Source organism: Phyllobates terribilis, unplaced genomic scaffold (genome assembly GCF_046119375.1).
Source record: "Phyllobates terribilis strain yellow unplaced genomic scaffold, ASM4611937v1 Scaffold_7__3_contigs__length_470593459, whole genome shotgun sequence".
Classification (NCBI taxonomy): Eukaryota; Metazoa; Chordata; class Amphibia; order Anura; family Dendrobatidae; genus Phyllobates; species Phyllobates terribilis.
This window is the reverse complement of record NW_027362767.1, coordinates 164025295-164047653: the sequence shown is the minus strand read 5'-3', so window position 1 is coordinate 164047653 and position 22359 is coordinate 164025295. Positions and strand designations below refer to the sequence as shown.

At 46.5% G+C, this 22359-nt stretch overlaps 1 protein-coding gene across 1 annotated transcript in view; it reads right to left on the bottom strand.

Moving 5' to 3' along the window:
- The window catches only part of LOC141155423 (olfactory receptor 5G3-like), a 46007-nt gene extending 33268 nt beyond the window's left edge, over window positions 1-12739 (bottom strand). Inside the window, exons 1-2 of the mRNA XM_073642287.1 lie at window positions 12686-12739; window positions 10146-10180 (exon numbers count right to left, since the gene is read on the bottom strand). Of these exons, the coding sequence (XP_073498388.1) occupies window positions 10146-10180; window positions 12686-12739 (89 nt within the window). The remainder of the gene's footprint in view (window positions 1-10145; window positions 10181-12685) is intronic.
- Window positions 12740-22359: the final 9620 nt, after the last annotated feature.

The following is a 22359-nucleotide window of genomic DNA, read 5'->3' as shown; positions in this document are numbered from 1 at the left end:
GGGGGGGTCCCACATCCAAGATGGAGACATCATGTTGGCCGTCACCACTATTCATGAAGATTGATATCAAATATGGAATCGCTATGATGCTCAAAAGCTCAGAATCCATTATCCCAGTTCACGGTCGTTTCTCAGTTATGCAAGATATACTATTATAATGAGAAAAAGGTGAGCATTCCAAAAATGTGGTCCCTGTGTTTGTGACTGTCATGTGCGTTTTTAAATTCTACATTAACTGTACAAGCTTTTAAACAATGGGAATTTTGGAGGGAATAATTATTTTGAACTAGAAGCTGCTCTGCGCTGAGGGTTTATGACGGTAATAAAAATTCTTAGGATGGGGGCAAGCACTGCATTTCTATGTCTTACCAATGGACAGGGGGTGTGGAAATTTTAAGACCTCTCTCTCATTTTTAAAAATAGGACCAAAAATACATTTTGCCTGACACCTCCCCCTTTTAGACTGCGCTATGGAGGTAGGATCTTCTGGTACTCCTCGAAGCGTATCTCTGGAGGTTCCCCTCGCCAGGACAATCCATCGGCATTGCCATGCTCGCTGCCTTTGTGGTGTTGAACGGTAAAGTCGTACTGCTGGAGGGTGAGGCTCCAGTGTAACAACCTTCCGTTGGCACCGGACATGGTGTGCAGCCAACTCAGGGGGTTGTGGTCAGTCACGACAGTGAAGGGGCGCCCGTACAAGTAAGGCTGCAAGCGGTTGAGGGCCCATACAATGGCCAGGCACTCCTCTATGGTGGAATAGGCCACTTCCCTCGGCAGCAGTTTCCGGCTTAGGTACAACACGGGGTGTTCTTGGTTCCCCGAGTCGACCTGGCTGAGTACGGCACCGAGGCCAAATTCACTGGCGTCGGTTTGTACTAAGAGTGGTCGGGTGCCGTCGACCGCCTTTAGTACAGGAGAGCTGCTCAGGGCAGTCTTCAAAGCCTGAAAGGCCACCTCGCATTCATCCGTCCACTTGACTGAATGGGGTAGGCTCCTCCTGGTGAGATCTGTCAAGGGCTTCGCAAGGCTACTATCGTTTTGTACAAAGCATCTATAGTACCCTGCGGTGCCCAAGAAGGACTGCACCTGCTTCTTGGTCCTGGGGGTGGGCCAGGAAATGATAGCGTCCACTTTCCCAGGCTGTGGCTTTAGAGTACCCCCACCTACCCGGTGCCCCAGGTAGTGGACCTCATTCATGCCCATCTGGCACTTTCCCGGCTTGATGGTCAAGCCCGCCTGGTGAATGCGTCTGAGCACCTGCTGCAGATGTTCGAGGTGATCCTCCCAGGTGGGACTGAAGATGTCAATGTCATCCAGGTATGCCACTGTGTACCTCTCCAGTCCCTGGAGCAGGTGGTTGACCATTCGCTGGAAAGTGTCAGGGGCATTTTTCATGCCGAAAGGCATGACCGTGGATTCATACAATCCGAAGGGGGTGATAAAGGCGGACTTCTCCTGGGCCCCGGGGCTCAAGGGAATCTGCCAATATCCCTGACTCAAATCCATAATGGAGAGATAGCTCAGACTGGCTAACCGCTCTAGCAGCTCCTCAATGCGTGCCATTGGTTGTGCATCAGAGGCTGTGATAGCGTTGAGCCCCCTGTAGTCCACACAGAACCTGGTGGTCCGGTCCTTCTTTGGCACCAGGACTACAGGTGAGGCCCACGTGCTTTTGGACCGCTTAATCACCCCCAACTTCAGCATCTCCTCGACCTCTTGGAGCATGACATGCTGCACCTCGTCGGAGATTCGATAGGCTGTCCGCCGGAGTGGGGCATGATTCCCGGTGTCCACTTCATGGACCGCCGCCTCAGTCCTGCCAGGCATGTTGGTGAACACTGCTTGGAAGGGTTTCAGCACTGCGGATAGCAAGGCGCTTATCTCTACATCCTCTAGGGACCCGCTGGCCTTCGCTTGGGCGAGCATGTCCAAGAGGGGGTCATCCTCCCCATCCTCGGGCAGGTTGCAGACCGGTAGGACGCAGGTTCCACGTTCTTGATGAGCCTTCATCATATTAACATGAAACGCCTTCCGTCTACCCCGCTCGTGGTCAAATGTGATCACGTAGGTGACCGGGTTGAGCTGTTGGTGAATGACGTACGGGCCTTCCCAGGCCTCCTGAAGCTTGTCCTTTGGTACGGGGACCAGCACCAACACCTTCTGACCCACCTGGTAGGTCCGTTCTTGGGTGTTCTGGTCATACCAATGCTTCTGGTCAGCCTGGTCTTGCGCCATGTTGTCATGCACCAACTGCGTCAAGGTCTGCATCTTGTCACGGAAGCGCATGACATACTCCACAATGGACACTCCTGGTGAGCTCGGCTCTTCTTCCCAGAATTCCCTTATCAACCCAAAGGGTCCTCGGACACGCCTGCCATACAGGAGCTCAAAGGGGGAGAACCCCGTCGAGGCCTGTGGAACCTCTCTGTAAGCAAATAGCAGGTGTGGGAGGTAACGCTCCCAGTCGCGACCCTGGGTTTCAACCAGCATTTTTAACATCTGTTTGAGGGTACCATTGAATCGCTCACACAAACCATTGGTCTGTGGGTGATACGCGCTCGATACCAAATGCTGCACCTGCATTTTCTTACATAGGGCCTCCATTAAGCATGACATGAACTGAGTCCCCTGGTCGGTAAGCATCTCCATGGGAAATCCTACTCGCGAAAAGATGGCCAAGAGGGCGTCCGCCACCTTATCCGCCCTAATTGAGGACAGGGCTACTGCCTCCGGATACCGGGTAGCATAGTCTACCACGGTAAGATTGAAACATTTTCCAGAGCTGCTGGGTATGGCCAGTGGTCTCACAATGTCCACAGCAATCCTCTGGAAAGGCTCCTCTATCACTGGCAAAGAGATCAGGGGAGCTTTGGGAGTCGGCCCTGACTTTCCCACTCTTTGACATGTGGTACAGGAGCAACAGTAGTTCACCACATCCATCCTCATTTTGGGCCAATAAAAGTGGTGAGACAGCAGGGCCTTGGTTTTGCTGACCCCCAAGTGTCCAGCGAGTGGAATTTCATGGGCGATCCGCAACAACTCATCCCTGAATTGGTAGGGGACGACCAGCTGTCTTTCCCTCAGCCACTCCTGTTGGGGTGTACAGGGAACTGTCTCCCGGTACAACCTCCCTTGGTCCCAGAATACCCTCTCCTTATCCGACTCGGAGGTGGGTTCCTCAGCAAGGCTCCTTAACGTCTCCAGGCTAGCATCTGAGTGCAGAGCTGCCTGAAACTCCTGGCTGGAGGAAGCCAGAAGTGAGGTTAAGGCCACGTTCTCACTGGGACCCTCTGGGACCGGCTCTGGGTCCATACCTGATCCTGTCATTCCTCTGTCCGAGGAGGGTCCAGAAGGCAGGGTGTTACTTGCGTTCTGGGCACTCTGACTCCGGGTAACAGCAGCTATATAGGCCGTCTCCCTGGGGAATAACACCGTCTCATTAGCCTGCGAGGCCATGAGAAGTACTTCTCCATCATCCTCCATTACCTCAGGCACAGTGCTACGTATGGGGCAGCGACTATCAGCCAGGTCACCTTCTGTTGTGACACTGGTCACTGGTCACTGGCACAGCACCACCTGCTTCATGGTCCTCGTGCCTCTCCCCATTACCCTTGGCACTGACATTTGCTCCTGCTAGGGGATCCTCAGCAACATCACCCAGCAGAGTGACATGGCTGAGTTCTCCTGCACCTTCCAATACAACAACATCATCATCATCATCATCATCATCAGGTAAAGCATTGACATTTCCATTATCAGCATTAACCTTACCAACCGTATCAGATCTGGGAGGGGGGTCAGGGACATAATAAGCAAACATCCTCCCCAAATCAGTTCCCAACAAAACATTTGCAGGTAGGTTTGCAGATATTCCCACTTCCTTCACCCCACATCCTGCACCACAATCAATAAAAACCGGGGCCGTGGGCAAGGGGCAATGGACACCCCCAATCCCGGTGACAGTCAGGGTCTTTCACGGAACAAGCTCTTCAGCGGACACCAGTTCGGGTCGGATGAGGGTTCGTTCGGCCCCAGTGTCCTTGAGGCCTATAGTGAGAGTGTTCCCCACACTGACAGACTGCAAGTTTTCACAGGCCCTCCCAACTGGCCCACCCACCAAAAGAACTGATGCCCTAGGCCCTGGGGCCTTGGATGGGGGGTTCTTCCTCTGCTTCTCTGAGCAAGTGGCGCTGAGATAACCAGTCTGGTTGCAGGCAGGGCCTTGGTAATGGGCAAAAGGCCTCCAGAAGGTCGGCTGGCAGGGGCAGGGATGGTGGTTGATGGCTTACCCCCTTTCCAGCTGGTGACGACCGGCTTCCGCACCTCCGGTCTCCGGTTAGCCTCGTAGGTGTCTGCGATCTGCGCTGCTTTATTGGCATCAGGTGGCTCCCGATCCATTACGAACTGCCGTACCTCAGTCGGACACAGATGCAGGAACTGGTCTTTCACCATCAAGTCCTTTAGCTGCTCAAAGGTGGTCGCTGACAGTCCTTGGATCCACTGCTCAAAGTTGGTTCAGAGCCAGTCTACCACGTCGATGTAGGTGTCATGTGGTCCACGCTGGAGGGCTCTGAACTTTTTCCGGTAAACCTCCGGAGTCAGCTGATAATATTTTATCAGGGCCTGCTTGATGGCCTCATAGTCTCCATCTTGCTCTCGAGGGAGGGAAGCAAACACCTCCAAAGCTTTTCCTCGGAGTCCTGGAGTTAAATATTTTGCCCACTCGTCTGTTGGCAGCTGATACTGCCTGCAGGCCTTTTCAAAGTCTCGCAGAAATGTGTCCAAGTCCCCATCCTTTTCCATCACAGGGAAGTGCTCAGGACGAGGTTTAAAGCAGCTGGCACTGTTGAACTCACGGGTCTGGGTAGAGGGCGACTCCTTCTGAATCCGGGCTAGCTCCAGCTGGTGTTGTCGGTCAGCTTGTCGCTCAGCAGCCTCTCGGTCAGCTTGGGCTTGTCGCTCAGCAGCCTCTCAGTCAGCCTGGGCCTGTTGCTCTGCTCGCTCCTGGAATCTCAGGATCAGCTGCAGTCGTCCATCACGATCGTCTGCGGCGAGCTCCTACAAGGCCATCTGCAGGTGGGGGTCCACACTACCCTGGTTGCGGGTATGGCTGGCAATCACAGGTAGGACACCTGCAGCAGCACCATCCGGGCCTTGGCTGGCCACCCCATCATCAGGGCTCTGCTGTCGGACGGGTTCTGCAGCACCTTGTAACAGTTCAGCAATCATTTGGGCCTTGGTTTTGCCCGTGGGATCAATCTGCCTCAGGTCACAGAGAGCAGTGATAGTGTCCTTCGTCTGCTGGTGATACCAGGGCTCTCCACGTGTAGCCATTATTGCCAAATAATAGATAGGATAGAAAAACAAGAGAAGGGTAGGGGCAACTGCTCCACATACAGTAATGTCTCAGATCTAATAAACACTGAGTTCGATCTTCCAAAACTTTTGTGCAAGTTTTTAGTGAGAGGAATGATTGCTCAAACCAGATCACTAATGTCCTATGATCCCACCGCTTGCAACCAATTGCCACCAATTTGTCATGAAACAACACCCACTTTTGGGTCAGACCTTGCAGCTCTCTGGCGCCCCCTTATCCTGCTGGTCACACACGGTATTGACCGAGGATAAGCACGGGTGCAGCTGCTCTAATTTATATCGACTATTGCGGCACGTGATGTGACAGGACGTATATATACCACCAGTTCCTTCCAGGAACGTATATGTAACTCCGACCAGCTACCCTCAAACCACAATATCACATAAATACTGGTATACTGCCACCACCGATCTCTTAACAGGTGGATCGGGTACCCGTTAGGTAACGTTAATTAGCGGGTGAGGAACGTGTTTGCTCGACATAGGACAAGAAGAACTAAACTGGTAAATAATAATGATTTACTCCCAAAAGGGGGGCAGTGTTTACAAAATATATACAAGATATTATAAAGGAGACAATTTACATATATGCATAAACAGTTATTAAAATAAAAGGGATAAGTGATAGTAAAACCTGCTCCACTTGGTGATGGTCTCAGATTCTGGGTGGGGGGACGGCTCCCCGGAAAGTAGATGTGATTCCTTCATGCAGCGTGTAGGGCATGCGTCTGACGTCCCTGGTTGGTATTACTTGGAAAATGGCCGCTCTGGTTTTTACTAAAGGGGCCAAACGATTAGGAAACACCCACATTGTTTACCTCACACGGGGGCTCGGTTTTGTGAGACCCCCCAGCTGCATAGAACATAAAAACCTTCAGATTTCATATTTTGGTGTGGGGGGGTCCCACATCCAAGATCGGGACATCATGTTGGCCGTCACCACTATTCATGAAGATTGATATCAAATATGAAATCGCTATGATGCTCAGAAGCTCAGAATCCATTATCCCAGTTCCCGGTCGTTTCTCAGTTATGCAAGATATACTATTATAATGGGAAAAAGGTGAGCATTCCAAAAATGTGGTCCCTGTGTTTGTGACCGTCATGTGCATTTTTAAATTCTACATCAACTGTACAAGCTTTTAAACAATCGGAATTTTGGAGGGAATAACTATTTTGAACTAGAAGCTGCTCTGCGCTGAGGGTTTACGATGGTAATAAAAATTCTTAGGGTGGGGCAAGCACTGCAGTTCTGTGTCTTACCAATGGACAGGGGGGGTGGAAATTTTAAGACCTCTCTCTCATTTTTAAAACTAGGACCAAAAATACATTTTGCCTGACAACCACTGCATCTCCTATACAGCCTGCCTGCTTGCCTGATATCTGGGATGGATATTAGTCCTCAGAAGGACTGTTTGTTTGATTTTTCAGGCTTTGCAGACCCTACACTACTTACTTTGCAGTATAAATCTCTCCTTAGTTCAGCAGCACTCTCCCTACACTGTCTGATCCAGAGCGACTGTGTCCAAGATGGCGGCGCCCGGTTTTAAATACTCGAGGTGATGCTGTGCGGCCAGCCAATCACTGTAATGCCCACAACCAACATAGCTGCGGCATTACAGTAACTGGCTGGCAATCCCTGCATGTTCATTGGCTCTGTAAAGAGCGCCAAACATGCAGGGCGGAGACCCGAGCTCCCGCCCGAGTAACCTGAAAATGCTTAGTGCTCTCGGAACATCCCGAGTAATGAGATGCTTGGACGAGTACCGAGCAGTGTCGAGCATGCTCGTTCAAAACTAATCTTAACCTATATTTGAAGTTGAATGTGTCTAAAGAGGTATAAAATTGTTGACTAGAGAGAGATGAGTACATTTATTTGAGGTAAACTGAATTTGCCTCAAATTTGACAAAATACTTTAATTCTCTTGTATCTGAATCTTATGCAGTATGGTTTTTGCATTATTAAGCAAAACTTTAGCCAGATGGCTGCCATTTTGCTGAATTATAGATGGCCGCGAAGATTTTTTTAAAAAAAATAATACTGGTTTTGCCACTTGCCTGTCACTTTTTCTCCATAATCCACCATCTGGTCCTCTGTTCCACCTAGCTTCCTTCTTTCCTCCTACCTTCGAAATGCAACATCGATTCATCCATCTTTGGTTTGAGTTGACCTCTGACTACTCGTAGGACAGGTAAATGGCAAGATGAGAATTAATAAAAAATTTTTTAAATCTACACTTAATAGGCTCTCGATCTAGGGAGACCCCTGGAGCATAATAAGAAATATTCAATTCACATCAAACAACTTTTAAAATGGAATTTTCCACCAAATTCAATTGATTTGTCAAAGCTTGGTAGATTTGTTGATCTTTATTGGAAACTTTTGGTTGAGACAGGACAGTTCCATGACAGATTGATATTGGTAATTCACTTCTCCCACACGTTTGAAGATCCCTACCCAGAAGAGTCAATAAGTTATGCAAAAAGTAGTTGTGTTGTTGTGTCGTAAAAGTAAAGTTTTACTAAACGATACCAAGGTTCAACTGTTTTTTTTCTTAATCGCTAACAATGGACAAAGAGAAAAGACTGAGTAAAAAATGAGGAAAAATGGAACCTGAATTTTGACTTCCTTTGTGGTTTAAGAATAATTTGATCTCGATTTCTAAATAATTGATTTGTGTCTTTTTTTCATGATTCTTATTGTAATATGAGATTTCTTGGGGTGCATATCCTTGGTGGTAGCTTTGATATTCTATTGGTCAACCACAACCTCAATTATTATATGCCAATAATCAAAATAAAGGCAATTATTCTCTTGTTGAAGCATTGTTCGAAGAGGACAAATTGGTTTCTCCCTAAGACATTACACAACAGCATGAAGATGGCCTACAGGTCCAAAATATAGACTTCTATGGTTTCCATGTGTGACCTTCATGGTTCATACATAGGAAACTTATCCTTATCTTATTCTTAAAGAGCTGTCCATTACCGGATAGCAACTTCTTAAATACTACAGTGTTCCATACAAAATAAAAATCAACATATAAGCACATCTAGGACTAGTGCCATTCAGTTCTGTGCTTGCCAGAACTTATGTGAAATTATCATGTGACTGCGGCAATTAATCAGCAGCCGCCAATAGGCTGCAGACCTGAAATGACATAACAATATCATGTGACCACCTAGAGACACAGCATTGACATCACTAGAATGGCACGAGCCCTAGAGGTGATTGAGTTGTTTTTATTTCATATGCTGCATAGTAGTATTTGAGAGGGGGTGGTCCGGAAATGGATAACACCTTTAACTACCTAATATTTTATTTCATTTATTGTATTTATTTAAAATGCATTAGAATCTTCCGGGACAGAGTCGTACAGTTACAATAATTACAATGTTTCATAGTTTTTTTTTGTTAAAAAATAAAAAAAATAAAGCTAATTCCAAGAAACATTAACTCCTCAGCCTGTTTCACCTTTCTGACTTGGCCAATTTTTTCAATTCTGACCAGTGTCCCTTTATGAGGTAATAACTCTGGAACGCTTGAATGTATCCCAGTGATTCTGAGAATGTTTGTTCATGACATGTACTTCATAGTAATGGTAAATATAGGTTGTGTTTATTTATGAAAATATCAAAATTTGACAAAAAAATTTGAAAATGTTGCAATTTTCAAACTTTACATTTTTATGCCCTTAAACAAGATAGTTATACCACACAAAATAGATAATAATAACAATAATAACAATAATAATAATAATAATAATAATAATAATAATAATAATAACATTTCCTACATGTATACTTCACATCAGCATCATTTTTGAAACATAATTTTTTTTTGTTAGGAAGCAGTGATGGGCGAACTCGAACACGGACCTCTCCAGGAAGACTGTGTTACTGTTCTGGTTCGACAGCCCGAACATTTGGTATTTCCAATGCTGTTATCTGTGTAACACCAGTGGCTCTGATTGGTGCTATGTTCGTTACTGCCGGTCAGAGCGCTGCGGTTCCCACCCTGTCAGATGACAGCATGTGAGCCAGCAGCTTTGACCGGTGGTAAAAAGGTTACCTCCGGTCACAGGCATCGACTGAGGAGAGTATTAGCTATTATTAGTAGTATCAGCGAGATCAGGCAAGGCTGATGAGAGTATTAATCAGCCAGTGCTTGTGCAATAAATAAATAAATAAAAGAAAATGACGTGGGGTCTGTTCTATTCTTGGTAACAAGTGCAAGCAATACCGACAGCTGCGGGCCGCAGCCCCCAGCTATCAGCTTTATATTGGCTGGTTATCAAAAATAGAGAGTTCCCCACACCGTATTTTTTAATTATTTAATTAAATAGTTAAAAAAATGACATGGGGTCCCCGGATTTTTGACAACCAGCCAAGCTAAAGTAGACAGCTGGGTAGACAGCTAGTATTCTCAGACTGGTAAAGGGCTCTTGATATTGGACCTCCCCAGCCTAAAAATAGCAGCCCGCACCCGCCCAGAAGAGGCGCATCTATTAGATGCACCAATTCTGGCGCTATTCCTGGCTCTTCCCACTTGCCCTGGAGCAGCGGCAAGTGAGGTAATAGCTGTGGGCTTGATATCATCTTTATAATGTTAGCTGACATCAAGCCCACAGGTTAACAATGGAGAGGCATCTATAAGACGCCCCCATTGCTAACTCCATAGTCATATTGTAAAATATACACAGACTCCCCATCCTCTTTTACCCATTTATTCACAAAAAATAAGAATTAAAAAGCAAAGTTATACTCACCATTCCGCAGATAATCCACTGATGCTCATGTTCCACTGTAAATGACAAAAAAGAATAAAACACCATATTCGTCACCAGTTCGACGATAATCCATTAATGGCCATGTCCCATGACGATCCGGATGATTTGGATAGTGGTCACATCAGAGATGCTAGCACTCTCCATGCCAGCAGGAACACACTGAGGCAGTTACGCTCCTGCAGTGTGTAGCGCCAACATGAGAAAGGTCACCGGAGTTAATAGCTGATGAACCCCGTTACCTCACTGATGTCACCACTTGAATTGTGGGAAAATTCTCACGTAGTGAGCAGTGCCATAAGTGAGGTGACTGGGGCTTATCAGCTATGAACTCCGGTCACCTTTCTCACATCAGCGCTACACACTGCAGGAGCATAATCAAGCTCCTGTCTCACTGTGTTCTGGCTGGCTTGTTGATCAGTCGCATCATGCCACCACTCACCAAACTATTCAGATGTAGCAGAGCTGGAGTTCTTCATGTGAGAGGTATGGAGTATCTTCTCGTCGAACAGTTGAGGCATATGGAAGTTTATTATTTTTTATTTTACAATAATAAATGGGTAAAAGAGGGTGGTGTGTATTTATTCAAAATAAAGTAGTCTGTGACTTTCTTTCAAATAAAGGGCTTTATTCTGGCTGTGTATTGTCACGATTCCGTTGTGAGGTATCCTGGGGTCAGGGGCTCCTTTACTGTCAATAGCACTAGGGGCGTCCCCCCTGCTCCGTGGATTACTTGCAATGGTGAAGACACCAGGGCCATGTGCCTTGCTGAGCTCCTGAATCCGCTCTTAGTCTGTTCCCTCCCCCACCCAAGGAAAGGGGAAGTAGTAGAGTATGGTAATACACCAACCAGACAAACAATGTAATACGTACAGGGATATAGGAAAATACCAATCATACAAATATGCTCTCGCAAACAACAGAGGGGAACACCAGGGAGAGAAGGAAGGGAAAAATCAAAGTAGGAGAAAAAGAGGATTTGCACACAACCAAAACCCAAGCAACAGTCTTTAGATAAATCCACCAAGTACCTCCTCAAACAAAAAAACTCCACCAACTCCTGAACCATGCAGTATGAAGCTAACTCTGACAATGCCTGCTTGCCAGCGGTGAGTATATATAGGAGAAGGGAATGTCCAACACGGAACAGCTGAGAGCATCAAGCATGTAAGCTTCCAGGAGCTCTCAACTGAACATATTAACTCCCGCACTTCTAGAAAAAAACTGCACTGTTTAATATGAAGGTGAAATGCTTCTAATCAGAGCACGAGTAGGAGAAATCAGAAAGTGTGGTCTTCTGGCTCCTCTCTGTCTTGATAATCCTGAGACATGTATTTTTTACAAACTGACTATGGGATTAGTAATGGGGGGGCGTCTTATAGATGCTTCTCCATTACTAACCTGTGGGCTTGATGTCAGCTGACATTACAAAGCTGTCATCAACTCCACAACTGTCACCCCACTTGCTACTGCACAAGGCAAGTGGGAAGAGCAAGGCCAAGCGCCACAATTGGTGCATCAAATGAGTGTGCCATTTCTGGGGCGGCTGAGAGCCAAAATTTTTAGTCTGGGAGGGGGCAAATAACCATGGCCCCATCCTAGGCTATTAATATCAGCCCACAGCTGTCACTTTAGCGTTTGCTGGTTATGGATTACCAGGGCAAGTGGGAAGAGCCAGACATAGTGCCAGAATTGGCGCATCTAGTAGATGTCCCTTTTATGCGTGGCTGCGGGCTGCAATTTTTAGGCTGGGGATGGCCAATATCCATGGCCCCTTCCAAGTCTGAGAATACCAGCCCCCAGCTGTTTACTTTAGCTTGGCTGGTTGTCAAAAATGCGGGAACCCCATGCCGTTTTTTAAAATAATTTATTCAAATAATTAAGATGGTCAATATGTGGTGCTATTAGGCTGGTCAATATGTCTTGCTGCAAATTTAATAATAAAAATAATAATAATCTTTATTTTTATATAGGCCTAGCATATTCCACAGCGCTTTACAATTGAGACAATTTACAGACATTATGGGCACTGTCCCCATTGGGGCTCACAATCTAGATTCCCTATCAGTATGTCTTTGGAGTCTGGGAAGAAACCGGAGAACCTGGAAGAAACCCATGCAAACATGGGGAGAACATACAAATTTCTTGCAGATGTTGTCCTTGGTGGGATTTCAACCCAGGACCCCAGTGCTGCAAGCTTACAGTGCTAACCACTGAGCCACCATGCAGCCCTTAATTTAGACAAATACCACACAATGTCAAGAAAATGGATAAAATAAGAAATAAAAATTTGCACTGATCTATTGACAATACTAGGATAAAAAGGGATTAAAAATAGAAACAACCAAAATCATCTATTTCAACTCCCTTTTTATCCTAGTATTGTAAATAGACCAGCGTAAATATTTATTTCTTATTTTATGCATTTTCTTGACACTGTGGTAATTGTCTAAATTTGCATCAGTACATATTGACCAGCCTATTGGCGCCACTACAGCTTCTTGATTTCCTTCACTTTTTACCATGTACAGAGGCAGCTCAATAGGCTCTAATTTTTCTACCCTGTTCTCAGACATATATCTACCACTATGGGAGATCTTTGGCAGGATCAGAAGGAGAGTATTGAAAATATCCATCAGTTTTTCCACACCTCATATCAAAAACCATCCAAACTTAACCAAGAGAAAATTAACAACATTAAGAATTAAGAGAAATGAGAGACCTGTGGGAATTTGCTACTTTAGAACTGTATTTAGCATTCAATAGCATCCCAGCTGGCCTGTTAGTCTCCAAATCCCTATCAGGAGATATCGACGATCCAGCCAATCTAGAGGAGTGGGACCATATGTTCAAAGAATTCTCCAAACATGCCGTTAATTTCATAATAGACAAAAGAAAGAAACAGCTTCTGGAAAATAAAACAAAAATTACTAAACTATTCAATGATATCAAGCCATACCAAACCCATTCAGAAGTTATCAGCCTCTCAAAGAGCATTAGAAACAGAATTAATCAAAAAGAACATAAAATAATCCAAAAGAAACAGAATAAATTTGGGAGAGATGCAGTCTACCTCTGGATCAACACCACAGTAGCCAACCACCTACCTTTTTTGAAATCTTGGGTGAAGTGGTCAGCAGTCCTTTAGCCTCACACACCTTCAGAGGATATATTTTCGGTATACCCTACCCCGGATGCTGAACCTACCTTAACCCATAATCTTTCCATCAATCAAGAACTGTCCACTCCCCGGGACTCTACGTCACATAACATGGTGAACTCTGACCAAACTCCAATTACCACCCAAAACAAATTTGAACCACTCAATACCATCACTAAGACACCGGGAAATCAATACGACCCACACACTCTGCCCAAACAAGCAAACAGAGACACACCCCCCTTTGAACCCATAAATTTATGCTCATTGGTACGTAAATGCAACAGCAACTCCAATTTTTTTTCAATTGGCACCAAGAAAAAATGCTAGAGGGGCAGTAAGGGAGGGAAACTCGCCCAAAAGAAAAATAAGAAATCTAAAGAAATAACAGATAATCGATCCATCTTCAACTTAACCCAACACACGCTAAAATGTGATGAAATTACTCTATTAAATAAAGGCCTCAAATACGCACCATCAACCAAACTAGACAAATTTCAAGCATTCATTGTTATTAAAAGATTCATGAGGCAACTAGCCTTAAAGAAATAGTTTATGAAAAAAGATCAGTGTCCCAGCATACCAAGCTGAAGCACCTCCCCCTGTATATACTCATACCACTCTCAACAACAAATCTAATTTCCACCATATTCAGGAATTTTCAGATGCTTTCAGAAAAATGTAATCAACGACATTCGTTGGATCAGTGACCAAAAATGCAGAAAATTTAAATATAATCTCACTGCGCCTGAGTGTACTGATATTAAACAGCTATAATCCAACAAAAATATCATAATCCGCCCAGCGGACAAGGGAGGAGGTATAGTTATCCTGGACCAGGCACAATACCACAGAGAATCTTTCAGGTTGCTCAGCGATTGACGCACTTACCAACTCCTACCTTTTGACCCAACCTTTTCACCAACTGTACCTAGAAGAACTATAAACCTTAACCAGTAAAAGGATTGAACGACGGATTCCTAAATAAACATGAATATGATTACATCAACAGTCAACACCCGCGAATTACCGCCTTTTATTACCTACCAAAGATCCACAAAAATCAAACAAATCCCACAGGAAGACCAATTATTTCAGGAATTCAATGCCTTATGTGGACCACAATGTACAAGACCTGGTACCGTTATTGCCATCCCATCTTAAAGACAGCAAGCATGCTATACAAATATTAAATAAAGTTACATGCAGGACCACTATATCTTGGGCACCATGGATATCACCTCCCTGTATATTAAATAAAGTTACATGCAGGACCACTATATCTTGGGCACCATGGATATCACCTCCCTGTATACTATGATCCAACGCGATAAAGGTTGTGAGGCCTCCACCCATTTCCTTCAACAACAAAATATGCTACCTGAACAAATCACATTTATCCAGGAATGCATGTTCTTCATATTATCGCATAACTACTTGAGATATGAAGAGGACTTCTACTCCCAGCAGTGGGGCACTGCCATGGGGACCAGATTCGCACCCAGTTACGCCAACCTTTACATTGGCAGGTGGGAAGACAACACCATCCACCCGGGTAAGGTGCTGCACGTGAACCTGGTCTTAAGGCACAGATTCATTGATGATATTTTGTTCATATGGTCAGGCGATCAACCGTCCCTCCAGGATTTCCAGGACATAAATAACAATTCCTTTTATTTAAATTTTACCTTGACCACGAGTACTACATCTATTAACTTTCTTGATCTAAATGTCTATATTAAAAATGGCCATATCCACACTCGCACGTACTATAACCCTACAGACGCTAAGAGCTACATCTCTACTGAGAGCTGTCACCTTCCTAGTTGGCTCTTAAATGTACCACTCAGCCAGTACTTAAGATTACATTGCAATTGCTCTAAGGATCAGGATTTCAAACAAGAATTAGATACACTAGCCAAAATTTTTTTAGAAAAAGGCTATGATGCACAATTCCTGAATCCTGACCAATACCATGACCAAGGTAGCGTCCATACAAAGGGAACAACTATCAACCGACTATTCCACCACCAAAACCGAATCAAACCCGTATACTCTCAATGTACAAATTATTACTCCATACTGTTCAAATACCCAATTATTCAGAAAAATAGTGGAAAAACATTGGCACATTTTAAAAGATGATAAAGCGATTGGCGACCAGATTCAAACTAAACCAAAATTCATCTTCAAAAAAGCCCGTAATTTGGGCAGTATAATAGCCCCTACAGTAAAGAATCACTTGTCACCAAACAATACCCTTACCCCATTTAAACAGAAAATGAAAGGCTTCTTTCCCTGCAGTAAATGTAAAATGTGCAAAACCATACGCACACAGAAGCAAAAAAACATTAGCCATGGGGAGGACACATATCCAATCTCAGACTTTATTACATGCACGACTACAGGGGTCATTTATGCTAATGCTCGACACTGCTCAGTACTCGCCCGAGCATCTCCCTACTCGGGATGTTCGGCGAGCACCGAGCATTTTTGGGTTACTCGGGCGGGAGCTAGGGTCTCCGACCTGCATGTCTGGCACTCTTTACAGAGCCAATGAACATGCAGGGATTGCCAGCCAGTCACTGTAATGCCGCAGCCATGTTGGTTCTGGGCATTACAGTGATTGGCTGGCCGCACAGCATCACCTCAAGTATTTAAAACCGGGCGCCGCCATCTTGGACACAGTCGCTCTGGATCAGACAGTGTAGGGAGAGTGCTGCTGAGCTAGGGAGAGATTTATACTGCAAAATAGGTAGTGTAGGATCTGTAAAGCCTGCAAAATCAAACAAACAGTCCTTCTGAGGACCAATATCCATCCCAGATATCAGGCAGGCAGGCTGCATAGGGGACGCAGTGGTTATACCAACAAACAATGCATTACAGTCCTGTGTGCTGCTGCTGCTCAAATTGCTAGACTTAGCCCGAGGTCTCAGGGGCCAGTAAAAATCCTTTTTTTTTCATCTAAATCCTCTTTTTTTTTGTTTTCCTCAGTCAGACTGTACAATTACCCATCTTATTAACCTTTTGGTATTCCCCCCCCCCAAAAAAAATAAATTGAGTGTGTCTGTGAGTGTTCAGACACAAATATATCTGTTTAAAAGAGTCTAGTTTCAGTCAGATAACTAGAACTGTGATTTTGCAGTTCCACGGTTCAAATCTCTGTATTATCCACTTTTCTGCCTTTTTTCCTTAAAAAAAAAACAGTTTGAGTGTCTCGCTGACTGTTCAGACACAAATATATCTATTTAATAAAGTCTGGTATACACCAGGAATTTAGAACTGTGGTTTTCCTCTTCCACGGTTCAAATCTGGGTGTTATCCAACTTTTTGCCTTTTTTCCATGAAAAAAAACAGTTTGAGTGTCTCGCTGACAGATAATACTTCCAGTCACCTGGGCACCAGCACCTCCGGTCTGTCTTCCACATGGTCAAGTCTTAGTAGCCGTGTGTCTCGACCGCATACTCCTCCTCACCCTGACGCTCCTTCCTCCCACCATGCCGAGTGTCGTCAGACAGCAACTGATCCCACAGTTGGACACTCTGAAGAGCTGTTCACTGGTCCATTTCCATATTTGGGCCCCTCGCCTGCTCTGCTTGAAGTGGTGGAAGAGGAGATCCCATGTAGCGATGGCCAAATATTTTAATAGCCACGACCACAGGAAGGCGACGCTGGCAATTTGTCACAAGAGGTGGATGATGACGAGACACAATTGCTACGAAGTGAGGAGGAGGACTGTGGTGCGGAAGTGGAAGAGGAGGAGGTGGTGGATGATCTAGTAACTGACCCAAAGTGGCAGGAGGACACGCAGAGCGAGGCCAGCAGCACACAGGGGGAGGGAGGCAGAGTACCCCAACAGGCAGGAAGAAGCAGTGTGGTGGCCGCAGACAGAAGGCGGGCTACCGTCCCCCGTAACACCAACACAAGGGACATTGCCAGTACAACCGGTAGGTCTTCCAGAGTCTGGAATTTTTTTAAAGACTCTGCTGATAACCCCAAAAAGGTCATTTGTACCACCTGCCAGCCAGCATCAGCAGGGGTGACAAAACTACCAGCCTGACCACAACCAGCATGATCAGGCACATGTCAGCAAAGCATCCGACTTTGTGGGGCAAACCCCAGGGTCCACGACCAGTATCAGTGGGTGTCACTACTGTTTCAACCGCTGTTGTGCGTGTAAGAGAACACCCTGTTGTGCATGGAAGGCAATCCCCTGTCCATACTGCATGCAAAGATGCCCCCTCCTCTCAGTCTTCACTTGTTATGGCAGGTTCTCAAGAAACAGCATCAAGGTCCACGTCCATGTCCCACGGCAGCGTTCAATTGTCTATATACCAGACTTTTGAACGAAAGCGCAAATTCGCAGCCAACGACCCACAGGCCACAGTCCTAAATTCACACATTTCACAAGTGCTTGAGTTGGAAATGCTGCCTTTTAGGCTGGTGGAGACAGAATCCTTCCGCAACCTTATGGCGGTGGCCATCCCTCGGTAATCGTTCCCCAGCAGACACTATTTTGCCCGGTGTGCCATCCCCACACTACACAAGCACATGTCCCAAAACATCTGCCGTGCCCTCAACAACGCAGTTACTGGGAGAGTCCACCTGACAACGGACAAGTGGACAAGTACTGGTGGCCAGGGATGGTACATCTCCCTGACGGCACACTGGGTAAACATAGTGGAAGCAGGGACCCAGTCGGACCTTGGGACAGAACACATCCTCCCCACACCGAGGATTGCGAGCCCTATGTCAGTCAGAGTTGCCCCCACAGTGTACAGCTCCTGTGCATCATCCTCCTCCTCCTCCTCATGTTCAGCCTCCATCTTAGATATCACCACATTAGTTACAAGCTGGAAGCACCGCAGTACTGCCTCAGCCAAGAGGCAACAGGCTATGCTGAAACTCATAAGCTTAGGTGATAAACCTCACACTGCTTTTGAGTTGTGAACAGCTGTGAAAGAGCAGGCAGATCTGTGGCTGAGACCGCTGAATCTACCTCCAGGTATGGTCGTGTGTGACAATGGCCGTAACCTGGTGGCGGCTCTGAGGCGAGGCGAGATCACACACGTACCATGCCTGGCTCATGTGCTTAACCTCGTGGTTCACAGGTTCTTAAATCGTACCCAGAGTTGCCAGATCTGCTCGTCAAAGTACGCCGCCTGTCAGCTCATTTTCAGAAGTCGGCTACAGCTTCCGCCGCCCTTGCTGTGTTGCAGCAGCATTTGCAGCTTCCGGCACACCGACTGATGTGTGATGTTCCCACACGTTGGGACTCTACCCTCCACATGTTGCAGAGGATTTGTGAGCAGAACAGAGCAGTTGTGGAGTACCAGCTGCAACAAGGCTGTCGATATTCAGGTCAGACTCCACACATAGGACCTCAGGAGTGTATCTGGATGTCTGACATATGTACCATCCTGACAAACTTTGAGGAGTCCACCAAGATGGTGAGTGACGATGACGCCATCATTAGCGTCAGCATCCCTCTTGTCCGTCTTTTGCAATGCTCTCTGCAGAGAATTAAATAGGAGGCATTGCATCCAGAGCATGATGAGATGGATCAAGAAGCCATAGCGGGCGATTACACACAGCCAAGCCTCACCTCATCCCAACGTGCATTGGGGGACAATGAGGGAGAGAAGGAGGAGGAGGAGGAAGAACAGGAGCTGGTATGCGCTGTAGACGATAGTACCTGTACAACTGTCATACCGTCGTTTCAGCGTGGGTGGCCTGAAGACAGGAGGAGGAGGAGGAGAGCACGGTCAGTCATCATCTTGGTGAGGACACGGAAGTCTTGCCCGTTACCAGTCTGGCACGCATGGCTGACTTTATGTTACGCTGCATTAACCGTGACCCTCGCGTTGTCAAAATGTTGAGTGACAGTCATTACTGGTTGGTGACACGTTTAGACCCCCTCTACAAGGAGAACTTTCACTCTCTTATTCCTGAGGTGGAGAGGTCTACAAAAATGGGGCAGTACCAGAAGGCCCTTGCTGCAGAACTGTTAAAAAAAATCCCATCTAAACACGCTAGCGGCAGAGCTTACAGTTCATTGCCCAACCGAGGCGTACAGGCGAGAGAGATGCAACTCCAATCCAGCAGAGGCAGGGGAAATACTGTCAACGTTCAGGGACAGTTTTCTGAGACCCGCCCAGCTTACAGGCCCTGAGGCGTGGGTACTCTCACAAGGAGTGGAAAGTTTCAAAAGATTGTGAGGGAGTACCTTGCCGACCGTACCAGCTTAGTCTGTGATTCCTCTGTGCCTTTTAATTATTGGGTATTCAAGCTGAACACTTGGAATGAACTCGCTCTGTACGCCTTGGAGGTCCTGGCCTGCCCTGCCACTAGCGTGTTATCGGAGTGTGTTTTTAGTGCCGCTGGGGGAATTCTAACTGATAAGCGCACTCGCCTGTCAACTGACAATGCTGACAAGCTGACCCTTATCAAAATGAACAAGGGCTGGATTGGGCCAGACTTCTCATCACCACCAAATGACAGCAGAGTAACATAAAGTCAAATCCACTGTGTTATTTCGGGAGGTGTATTCCCATGCACCGCTTCACACCCACACAACGGTATACGCTTCCTCATTTCCGCTGTTTTTTGCTCTTCTCCTTAGCCTCAGCCTCCACCACCACTATACCACCAGGGTGACCGTGGTCCGTGTTGCCAGTCCATGTTGGCTCTTGTAAGGGGCATTGCAAGTTCCTCCGTCCTAATTTTTGGCAGCTTTTGCTTGGAAGGCATAGGCAAAGACTATGGGAGACCCACTCCCCAATAATTTGAATAATGTTTTCAATATGCTGTACTGCATGGCTCCTGTAAGGTGCATTAAAATCGTCTTGTTAAGCTACTGTGACCTCCACATTTAATTCAAGGGTCATTGATATTGTCTTTTTATTCCACTGGGACCTCCAGGTCTCTTCCAAGTGTTATTGATATTGTCTTTTTATTCCACTGTAACCCCCACCACTCTTCCAAGGGGCATTAAAACTGTATTGTTAAGCTACTGTGACCTCCACTTCTCTTCCAAGGGGCATTAAATCTGTCTTGTTAAACCACTCTGAACTCCACAGCTCTTCCAAAGGGCATTGAAATGTTGCTTTAATTACCTCTAACCTCCACGACTCTTCCACTCCCAAATAATGGGTAGAAGGTTTTTAGTACACTGAAATCCATGTCTGTTTCAAGAGGCATTGCAGTTCCTCATAATTTTTGGAAAGACTTCAATTCACTGCTTAGGCCAGCAAGGTACAGGAGACCAAGTTGCTATAAATGGAAAAAACGGTTAACGCCCTCTGACCTCTATGTCACTTCCAAGGGGCATTGGAGTGCCTCGAAATTTTTGGTAGGCATTGCACTCACTGTATGCACTATAAAGGTGTAGCCAAACTGCTCCTTTAGGTACAGAAACATATCCTAAAAGGCATGTGTGGTTGACTGGCCTGATATTGATGCGAATGGTCCCTGTTCCTCCTGCACTTTCTCCTTTGCCACCACCTCATCCATCATTCATCACCTGAAGTTTTAATGGGAGTCATAGAACTGGGATAGTAGCAGGAAAACATCCAGCAATCCTCGGAGGAGGTAGGATATGCGCCAAAACGCTGACCACCTCAGGCCTAGCCTCTACTACATACATGCGCTTGCATTCCAAGGAACAGAAAGCTAAGGAGATGGATGGCCTCATGATCATGAATAATTTACTCGTTGTGTAGGAGGCCGACCACTGCTGCTGTCTACCTTCTGAACTTTGTGTTGAAGCCTGATTGACCCAGGTCCCGCAATCCTCTATTTCTGGAGTGTTAGAACCTTGTTCTTAGGTTTTTTCCTTTGCTGGTCACATGACCTTGTTGGCCTATTTAATCCTGCTCCGCCCTTCTGGCTTTGCTGGACTTCATTGTTTAACTACTTTCTAGCTAGCCTGTGCTCTGTATCTAACTCTGTTAGTTTGCTTGGTCTACGGACCTCTATGTTCTATATATTTTGTTTGCTCGTCTGTCTGCTACTATTTCTGTTAGGAGGTGTCCCATTTTCCTCCCAGTCCTTAGTACTTGTAGGGATTCCTTCCCCACATCTATAGGTCTCCGTACAGACTAGCTTAGGACTTTAGAAGGTCTGATCGCAGGATCAGGTCCCCTGTTACATCGTAGGGATTTAGCTGAGTTCTATCGTAGGGACAGATCTCCTCTCTTTCCTTAGCTCTGGTAGCAGAACATAACATGGAGGACGTGTTGCATCCCAGTGTCCAACTGTATCCCGGCTTCCACAATATTAACCCAGTGTGAAGGCGTCATTGAGATGGACCATCCCTGGCCACATTCACTTGTCCACGTGTTTGTGGTTAGGCTGTCCTTCCCACTAAATGCACTGGGGAGGGCGCAGGTAATGTTTTAGTATGCACGCTTGTGTATAAGCGCACCGGGACAAATAGGGGCGGCTGGGGACCGTTTATGGGCACCCAGCCGCCCCAGGCGCCTGGGGACCGTGTGTGGGCACCCGTCTGCGGGTCGGCTGGGGACCGAGTATGGAAACATGCGGCTGCCCCCTGGCGGCTGGGGACCATGTGTGGAAGGCATGCTGCCGGGCAGCTGGGGACTGAGTATGGATACCAGCAGGCTGACGCAGCCATGACGTGGTGGCCAGATTCCGCCTCCACATGCCTAAAAGACACAATTTCAAGTACAAGCAAGAAAGCAATATGGTATTGCAGCCTGGGGGTGGGTGGGTGGCAGGCTGCATACTTGCGCTTGCATTGCAAGGAATGGGGGAGGTCCAATTGAACACTGCCCTGGAACAAGTACTTGAACGGGGATAGTTGCAAGTCTGCAACGACAGGTGCAGGGCGGGAGGCATCTTTGCATGTGCCATGAACAGGGGGTTGGCATGCACACACTACAGTGGAATAGGCTGTCCTTCCCACTAAATGTACTGGGGAGGGCACAGGTAATGTTTTGGTATGCGCGCTTGTGTATAAGGCGCACAGGGACAAATAGGGGTGGCTGGGGACCGAGTATGGATACCAGGCCGCCG